The sequence below is a fragment of the Echiichthys vipera genome (genome assembly GCF_963691815.1).
Source record: "Echiichthys vipera genome assembly, chromosome: 17".
In the NCBI taxonomy this organism is placed as follows: Eukaryota; Metazoa; Chordata; class Actinopteri; order Perciformes; family Trachinidae; genus Echiichthys; species Echiichthys vipera.
Genome location: NC_139842.1, coordinates 11,079,884 through 11,090,247, shown reverse-complemented (window position 1 = coordinate 11,090,247; position 10,364 = coordinate 11,079,884). Strand labels below are relative to the sequence as shown.

The 10,364-nt window shown below is 40.6% G+C and overlaps 1 protein-coding gene across 1 annotated transcript in view; it reads left to right on the top strand.

Moving 5' to 3' along the window:
- The window catches only part of baiap2l1b (BAR/IMD domain containing adaptor protein 2 like 1b), a 29,814-nt gene that overhangs the window by 15,874 nt on the left and 3,576 nt on the right, over positions 1-10,364 (top strand). The window contains exons 7-12 of the mRNA XM_083932031.1: positions 642-794; positions 1,121-1,276; positions 2,009-2,123; positions 3,284-3,500; positions 6,248-6,310; positions 7,311-7,527. Of these exons, the coding sequence (XP_083788157.1) occupies positions 642-794; positions 1,121-1,276; positions 2,009-2,123; positions 3,284-3,500; positions 6,248-6,310; positions 7,311-7,527 (921 nt within the window). The remainder of the gene's footprint in view (positions 1-641; positions 795-1,120; positions 1,277-2,008; positions 2,124-3,283; positions 3,501-6,247; positions 6,311-7,310; positions 7,528-10,364) is intronic.

The window sequence follows — 10,364 nt, the reverse complement described above, 5'->3', positions numbered from 1 at the left end:
CTCACGCCAGGCCTCTGGTATTGATAATACAGCTGTTGTTTTCCCCCTGAAACTACTCTTCTCAATTCAGGTGACTGATATCTAGATTTACTAGAGTAACTGAAAATGAATCTTTTTCAGAAAATAATATCAAATACAAATCAACAAAGCTGACGATAAAGTGATTTTGGAAAGAAAGAAAAGGGCACATTCACTTTCACATGGACACACACTGGTCTCAGAACCTTTCAGCAGCCTTTTTTATTATCTCAGGCTGTCAGTGTAGATAAGACAACCCTGCCCTACGACTGCTGTGCCCTGTCCCCTTGTCCTCCTGTTGCTCCATCCTTTCACGAGACACTAAATGCAACCTAATCTGTCAATACAGGTAAATCTTCTCTAATAACACCTTTCCTCCTGCTAGCGGGAGATTAGGATATCATTTGCCCTCGTTGAGTTTGTGTGTAGACCGGCAATGAGAGGGACTAGATGACTGCAAACCGTGTGGTAGGGAAGATAAGACATGATGATATATTTAAGATGTTGGCTTGTAAGACAGCGTATGACAAAACAGTTGTTTCAGTCCATTCAAATTCATTCATTGTGGCTTTTTATAATAATAATAATAATAATGTAATAAATGTGTTGATATTTGTTGTCAGTGCCTGGAAACGCTGACAAGCCGTCAGATGGACATGCAGTTGTTCATCGCAGATGGCTGTAAGGAGGCTCTGCTGGAGGAGAAGAGACGCTTCTGTTTCCTGGTGGACAAACACTGCATGTTCTCCTACCAGTTCGCTTCCTTCCACGAGAAGGTACAAGTCACTGCTGCCTCTCATTATGTTAGAATCAAGCAAAAAATCAAGCTTTTCCTTGGCTAAAAACTTGACTGAGTACTATCTGTACTATGTGGAGTTGAAATGATGAGGTTTGATTTTGACATCATAATTTACCTTACAGAGAAAACAGTCAGCAGTTTCAAACTGAATCACAACATTAGAACAATTTATCCCTAAAACATCTCTAAAAGAATCTTACAATTCTCCGCATCCTGTTTCCATAGTGATGAAAATGTGTGCACTCTTTCTACAGATGACTCATGTTTTCTTTTCATTTCTTTGTGTCCATGCCTGCTGGACAGGCCAGAGACCTGCTGACGGCAAAGCTGAGCAGCTGGCAGGACCGGTGCAATGACGCCACCGACATGCCAGACAGCGTGTTGACGATGATTGAGGGACTGCGCACGGCCGTCCCCATCACACCTCTGCCCTCTCCCTCCCCGTCACGGCACAGTATGGTATGAACGGAGAGGGAGAGGGACAGATAAAGATGTGTTCTCGTGCTTTATCTCTTGTGTGTGGTAGAACACAACATCTTAAGACTGATTCATGATAGATATCTAATGATTACAGCCGTACAGAGTAGATGATGCCATTCAAGAGCACTTTGCTGCAGGTTTAGAAGAGGAAATGTAAGATGTGGAGTTGATTCAAATACTTTATACAGTATGTTATGTTAAGACGAATATGCTGAAATATAATTTTTATATATTTTTTCATAGCATATTGTAGCTTAATATTTACATTAATGTAATGTACGTTTAATATTTTCTCATAACATTTACATTAAACACATTAAACCGTCAAATATTAAAAAAAATAAACATCTGTATTTTTGCATGATTTAGTCATAAAATGTGGTCTTTTTTTTTAATTGTGGTCTTTTATTGACTTCCATCATGTTTCCTGCATGTGTTGATTACGTTTTCACATTGGCCAGGACCATTACCTGTATGAAGCTGTTTAATTACATTGAGGAATGTTACAAATGGCTCTCTTTAGTTTATGTCACAGAATCTCAGTTGATAATAATTCAATAATAATAATAATAACAATAATTGCAATGCTGTTAGTTTACACATTTTTTATTTGTCTATTATAGTGAAGATCAGACACTTTTTATTGGTTCACTTTCCTCTTCTTAGCGCTGTATACACATGCTTACGTTAGAGTTTTTGTTTTTGTTGCAGAACATGTCTGCTCCCCCGGCCCCACCTCTGAAGGCTCAGACCAGCCCTCTGGCTAACATGTTCACCCAGGAGAACAACACTACCAGTGTAACCAGCACGACCAAAAACAGCATAGGTACAGTGTTACAGCATGGAATAGGCACTGGTTTTCATTTGGCACCTCTCTCTGTTCTACTGTGTCTTTAAGCTTTCCTGAAATGTGAACAGCTTTTATCTTGCCAAGAACAATAGCATCTGCTTGTGGATTTGAGTATCACTTCTGCCATTTTATCACTACAGAACTCAATTCCACAAAGAAATGGTTAAATCAATATTTATCATGAAATATTGTTGGTTTTTAGCCATGCTCTAGAGTTAGCAATGTAGGTCTGTCTGACTGATGGTTGGTTAACCTCTTTGGTCCACACTGAAATATCGCAAAAAACATTTGATGGGTTGTCATGAAATCTTCTACAGATTTTTAAGAGGATACATTCTACTGACTTTGGCCAATTGTTTTACTCCCACCAAAAATACAGGTGGTCAGGGACCCTCAGCGTCTGACATCGATGCACAAGGCACTGTTGCTGTGAGAGGACGTAGTATAAAGAGCAACACAGTCCTTGTAGGGAGGATACTATTAAAAAGACCCAAAGTCCACATAGGTAGGAGGTCAGGGTGGCTGGATGGGTCAAACAAACACAGGACTTTTACAGGAGACCTCTGTTTGTGTCCTGTGTGAAACCAAAAGTCAACGTGGACTTATTTTAACTTAATCTACCAAAGTCAAGTTACGTCCTTAATGCACTTAACTAACCTCACATACGTAAGTTACGTAACAAACGTTTATTTTTTTAACCCAAACCACAATCTTTTTCTAAACCTAACAAAGTTGTTTTGTTGCCTAAACCTAACCCTACCAGGCATGTTAAAAGATGATTAAAGAGTAGTAAAACAGGACACCTGGGGGTCCTGACCTGATGAGTTGGGAGTCAGAATGTGTTGACTTTGGTGATCCTCTGACTTTTCCTGTGGTGCCACCATCAGGTTGATAGAATGTCGCCAGAGGATGACTTGTGATCACTTTGGACTGCTGACCTTTCACCATACTTTGTCCAATTTGTCTAAATTATTGACAATCCCATCAACCTTTAGCTGTATTTTATGGTGATTGCTTATAAGCAAATGTTGATGTGACGTGTGATGTGAAGTTTAAAGCACCATTTTGCTTAAGTACAGACTCTTGGTCTTGTCTATTGTTGTATTCTCACTTTAACTCTTCACCCCCCCACCCAGACCACGGAAACAGTGAGGAGAATAATCTAGCCAGGTCTGTGTCTGTCGCCACTGGCCTCAACAATATGGTGAAGAGACCACGTGTGCGCACCATCTTCCCCCACCAAGCCGGCAACAACAGCACACTGCTCAGCTTCGATGAGGGAGACGTCATCACCCTGCTCATCCCTGACGAGAGAGACGGGTGGATGTACGGCGAGCTGGAGAAGAATGCCAAGTGAGAATCACACATGTTGCATTTGTCTGAAACGGATATATGTTAGTCAAAACTGATGACACAAATAAGGAAAGGCATATGCACAGGCTGCAATGTACATGGGGACAAGATTAAACTACATGTATATGCACACACTCGCAACCAATATATACTCAAGCTACCTTATATTTAAGAGAATATGAACAAGATATGATTCCATCTTATGTGTGAATTTACCATAATGACATTCACCTCATCAGTCAGGTGATTGACTAACTGGACAGATGGTCCCTTGCCTGATTGTTATGCTGACCATGTAGACATACGCACACAGCTCTAGGCTTGCCAAGGGCTGCATGAGCTGGAACACACACTGATAAGGAAATCAAAGTAAAGTATAGCCTGAGGGTGGGATGTACATAGAGTACTGGAGTAAGACAGGGAGAAGCTCAGAGTATCACCCTCTCTCTCTCTCTCATAGACAGGCACCAACGAAAATCACTTTATCTAGGTCTCTGATGTCTGACTTTAGATTTGATCTGAAGCCCTTAAAAGTTTGTTTTTGAATTTGAATCATTTATCAGATTTGATCCGTATTACTATTATGGAAATTACCTGGCAAAGATAAATAACACAGATCAAGGGCAGAATCATTTCTGAGTTGCTTTTAAAAGTGAGGCTGATCGACCAAAGTTTAACTTTGGTCGAGCAGCCTCACTGCTGCAAGGCTAAAGGCTTAAAGAGTGTATATCATCATGTTTTTCAGATCTTTGTGTATGACGAGATGGGCTTTGTGTCCTGCAGGAGCCTGCAAGTAGCTTTGATGCAATTGGGTCCCTCGCTGGTTTTCTCCCTTTGTCTTATATCAGCAGACTCCGTGTGTATCCCAGCAACACACCTGGCAACACCTTGACTGGTTCAAATACCCACACACAGTATTGATGGACTGAGTGATGAATGCCAGATACAATGACAATGAGCGAAGAGGGTACTAGTAATAAATAATACACAGCAACATTTGACAAATAACAGCATGTGACCATGTGTATCATTATAATCATTATTATCAAATGTCACTACATAAAGTCTGTATTGTTAGAGTTTTGCATTCTTTTCCAGGAAAAGTCATTAAGAGAAAGATAGCCACCAGAACTATCCAGTTGTCCTTGACCAAGGTTTTTTATAAATGCCAAGCTCTTTCAGTAAACCTGTTTAATGACCAGGACTGGGAACTAGCATGTGTTCTCAGTAGAAACCCTTTCCTAAATAAATAAAAAACCTGTTATTAATATGAGTGAGATTGAGTGAGGTGTATTTCCCAGTAGGAGACTTGTTATCGCAGGTACATAAAGAAACCACCCATTCTTTAGGTCAGATGTGTAAATATTAATATTTATCCACTTAGAAGGTGAGGTTGACCGCCGACATGCTGATTAAATACAATGTTGTACCATAACAGCACAATGACACACAGTCCTTGCTCTGAGCTTGTGATATAGACAAGCTGTGACTCATTTTTATATAAACCTTTTCATTCTATTACATGAAATCCTTTAAAGGTCCCATATTGTAAAAAGTGAGATTTCGATATCTCTAATAATTATAAAGCAAGTCCAGGTGCTACATAAATACTGTGAAAGTATCGAAACACTCAAACCACAGTGAAATGCACACAGTCTGTATTCAGAAACTGTCTTTAAATGAGCTGTCAGGACTTCTGTACAGTTGTGATGCCACAACTATAATATACATGGGTAGAAAGTGCAGCTTCAGTCATTCCCCGGCTGCGATGATGGTGCAGAGATGTTGAGAGTGCAGAGAAGGCTGGGCTTCTTCAGGAGGGGGCCCTAAAGAGACAGGCACTAAAGTGTTTCAGACAGAGGGTGAATACCTGTATATTCAAACAGGCCGTATGAGAAAAATGTGTTTTTTTTACCATTAAAACATTTAACAACTTAGTAGAAGAAATCCAAGCTGAAAAAATCTATTTTTCTTTTTTTTAAATCATTATAAAGTTAGAGATTGTTGGAGCTTCTTCCTGTTGTTCTCAGTATGGGTTTCAACTCCATCATGAAGTTTTTTTGGTGTGTGTCTTGGCTCTAACAAATAGCCGCTTGATTTCTGACAGACCTCCTAGGTCTCAGACGTCTGACTGAGATATTGACGCATTTGTTAAAGCAGCGCAAAGATTTATTCAAGCTCCAAACAAACACTGAACATACGTCAGCTCAGCAGCTTCGAGATAAGACCTTGACTATAAAACCTGGATTCATTGAAATCATTGAATTCCTTTGCTTCTTATAAAACGTGTGATGTAACAGTCCCCAACCAACAGGGAAGATTCGGTGTTATAAAAATATAAAATCCATCAAAATAAAGGATAAAGGCATTTCAAATGGTGACCTTTGATGATCTGTTTATTAATCAGACGCGTCCATTCACCATGATTTATTTTCTGTGATAAATCCAGCTTTTTGCTACCATAGTTACTATAGGTGCACTGCATATACAACAACAGAGAGAACTATAATGGCTCCTATATTATCTCAAGAATACTCAGTGTAGAAAAAAATGAGCATACATGTCTGTCTGTTGTTTCTTCTGGTTAAGAGATAGAGCAAGTCATTTAGTTAAGGGCAGAGCTCTTTGCTAATCATATAGAGAGGCTTTCAGATTCCTGTGCAATGAGAGCTGTAGGCTGGCAGTAGGATACCCACAGATGTAATCATCCCTAACTTGGCTTCTCTCTCTTTGTCTGTGTCTTGCAGGAGGGGCTGGTTCCCTACATCTTATTGCCGTGCTCTCTCCGAGCCTCTTGTGAATAACAACAGGTAAGGAGACTCCACGTTCCAGCTAACACACACTATGACACACACACACACACACACACACACACACACACACACACACCATCAGGTTTCATGTTGCAGCCAGCTGTATTGTTGGCAGTGTTTCCTCTAGTTACTCCTGCTAGAGCGATAACCTTTCTAATCCTGTAGGGGACTCTCCCATTCCTCAATCTTTGATTCCTGTTGTGCTAAAGTCACATTCGTTTTTTTTGATTCTCCTAAATCATTTAATCACATAAAACCTTTCTTTTAAAAAATGTTCCAAACACTGTATGTGTTGTGTTACATGACATAGCGCACTATGAGGGGGAAAAACATTTATGAAACCAGTGACGTATACTATCTCTTGCTCATAGAAATATTGTGTAACCATCAAATCTGTGTCATAATGCATTTAAAATTGGGCGCACAAGCTCAGCGAAATATCAGGAAACAGGATGTTTTGTGCTGATGAATAGATTTTGCTGCTGAAGAGAGAGAGAGAAGGTTCAGAGAGTCGACTCCAGCCTTTTCTTCAAAGAGACTAATCCCTGTCGGATTAATTTATTAGATCTTAATGTGCTGCACCTCCCACAGAGAGGCTGCCAGCCAACTGCTACAGAAAGTTTAAACTATAACCAGTGCTGGGGGACAACACACATATACATCCTCTTTTGTCCTAAGGAGGACCCCCCACCCCCCCACCCCCCACTGACCATACTTAGTTTGTAACCCATAACCTTTTAATGCCTTTAAGCATAACATCAACCATTTTATCTGTAACCCTAAACTCAAGATGCAGCCCTTTAGGATACATGAAAATGAGTCTTATTCAGTGGCCCTATTCTTACCCCATCTCCTTCTACTGCCTTCTCCCTCTTTCACTCCTCTCCCTCTACTCCATCTTTCATTTCCTTCATATACTATTGTCGTCTTTTTCTTTCTACCGTGTCCCCTCATCTCTCATACCACCCCTCCTCCTCTACCACATGCTCCTCTACAGTGTGTCTGCTGCCCCGTACCGCAGCAGAAGTGTGGTCAACCTCCACCATCAGGACACAGAGACAGACGACGCGACCATGGTGCTCCCCCCAGCGGACTACTGTGACGTCCCGCAGCGCAACGCCATCAAGAACAACATCAACACTGTCACCACAAACAACATCCACCAGCATTCCCCCACGCCCTCCGCAGCCTCCTCCTCCTCGTCTGATCACACGGTCAGTCAGTGGCTTGGGTTTATGTGCATTCATCTTACTCTCATTCATTCTCACAGTTTAAGCAAGAGTTTAACCGTAAAATGTTCCATTAGGCCAAGTACAGTTGTAGTACACACACAAGTACATGTGAGGCACAAGCAAAGGGCCCATATTGTAAAAAGGGAGATTTCCAAATATCAATTTGGAAAAACGCACAAAAGCAGGAATGTTTGTGGCTAATCATGAGGCAAAAGTGTTACATACTGATAACTCATTTATCGCAAGACAGCAAAGGTGTTACTTACTTACTGCAAATCATCTTAACCAAGCATCTTACTTGTATAAAAGCCCTCCAATCAAATAGATGGGAAACATTAAATTGACCCGAGGTGTTAATGAGAAACATGTTTGACGGTGTATGTTGGCCCAGTGAAACCCTGCCTCTCGCCCAGGGCATTTTGAGTCCTTTCTAACCCCCATGACCCAGAACAGGACATGTATAGAAACTAGAAGGATGGATTTTTTTACTTGTAGACAGTCCAAAAAATCTCAATAAAAACCCACATTAGATCAAAATGGATGGAGAAACAAAATAATAAATGTTAGAAATGTAGTATAAAGGCTCCTGCCAGCTTTACTCCAGAAAACTTGTCTTGATTCCCAAAATACCATTCCTAAGACTCTTGACACCCTCAGATGGTTGTAGGGGATGAGAGGCTGAGCAAAGCACAGCTGTAAAGAAGATCACCTTTGTTACAATAATCCCCGGTGTGCTGATAATGAGTCTCTTGTTCAGTAAGAGGCAGTGACATTGGGATAGAGACGAGAACAGAGTGTGAATCAGCAGTGCACAGACGGCACCCTCACCTAATATAATGATGAAGCTTTCTGTATCTCAGCCTCAGATGCTTTTGAATAGGCCCATCGTCACACATGGCAGCACACAATGCTTTTACTATGTTTGATAATATTAATATTTCAACCACCTCCTATACCAACTTGGCTATAGTCATTACTTTACGAATGTTCTCCCGTTTGCATACCATGCAAAGCGTCAACCAAAGTTGCGGTTTTCTTCTGTGAAAGCTTTTGTATGTCTCCTGTGTTGCTGGATAAATGTAAATATGTTGTGGTTTATCAAGGTCAACAAAACTGCCCTCTGCATCACATACTCATTGCTTTTCCAGTTTTCTTGTAGACCTCTGATAACATTTCACACTTCTCAGCCATAGTGGGATGTTGGACTCGGATGTTGGGATTTCTGTTTTATTTTGCATGCAAACATTTTATACATTCTTTCTATTCAGAATGTTTAGAACAACTCTCTTCCTTGATTTGCATTCATTTTCTAAAGTTCACTGTATCCTAATTGAAATAACATTTTGTAGAATGGGTTTCATTTGTGATTTAGCACCCTCACAGTGTCAGAGTGTAATTCACTTACACACTGCTGTTGTAAATATGGGCAGCTGTAAACATGCATTTGTAATGATTACATTACTGAACAAAAACTAGCCAGTCAGCAACAGTCAGACATTGAGCAAGTGCAACAACTCAAAGACAGCCAAACAGCTAATATTACTTAACACTCACACAGCAAGTTGGCTGGCTTGGTGTCTGTCTTGCAGCCTTTTATTTTGTGAAGATCTCCCCAACAACTAAAAGCCAGTCTGCTAACCTTCGTCTTCATCTCTGTCATGATCACGATGTCTATAACCCGATTTTCTCCATAAATCACAGAATAGAGGCAGAGCTTCAAATTGATCGAGCTTCACCGAAATCATTTGTAGGTGAATGACCGTAAAGCATTAAGCACTTCTCCCTGGAGAGACAACCCACTTGCACAAGTTACATAGTGCAGTTATAGATGTTCAGTGAAAGGGGAAATGACAGAGGCACCATATGTCCTATGACAAGTCAGTGTAGCATCATGAAGATGTTATTTTAGGGTTAAATAGTTACATAATGCTGCAGTTACTTACCATATGAACTATAACTGACATCAAAGTGAATTGAAAAGTCACTGTTTTGCACGTTACATAAAGTCTTGTGTCCTAAAGCTAATGTATAAATAATATACTTTATGCATCTTTCGAGTCTTGTTAGACACATGGAAGGCCTCGACAGACACACTGACTACAGAATCCATATGCATACGGTATATTCTGGTAGGTTGGGATGTTTGACCCTGATAGAGGTACAGTGGTCAGATGGTAAATGGAGATACTTTTCTCTTTCTTGCCTACAGTTTTCATTATTTACTTCTCATTTGGCCACAGGCACACAGACAGTAGTAGGTGTAGGCCAGTGATTACCGTGCATCAGGCCTGTCAGTCTACATCCAGCCTATCCATCTCTCTACCTCTGACTCTTGCATTATGGTTGAATTCCACTCTGGGTGAACCCGATACCCAGCTTCCCTCTTTGTCACTCTCTATTCATTCTTTCAGTTTCTCAAGTCATTGTCTGCTTATCTCAACTTCTGCACACTTATCTCTCCATCTTCAACGCATGCCTCTCCCTCCCTCCATTTAAAGGGTAAATTAGTCTCACTTCCAGGGAAGTTTATCCTTAGTGACTCACAAAACCCTGCTTTAAAATTCTGTTCAAAACACACACACACACACACACACACACATATACTCTCAGAATAGACTTGTGTGTGGGGAAAAGTTCTCCACTGCTACAGTAGACTGTAATACTGTGATTTATGTTAAACTCAGTGAATGTGTGGGTGGCTGAGGATCTGTGTCGGTGTGTGCACATGCTTGTGCATGTGTGTTGGGTTAGTTAGGGGTTTGTCGCTGCAACATTCATGAACATTATTGTTAGTGTGGCAAGTGTGTTACATCACCTTT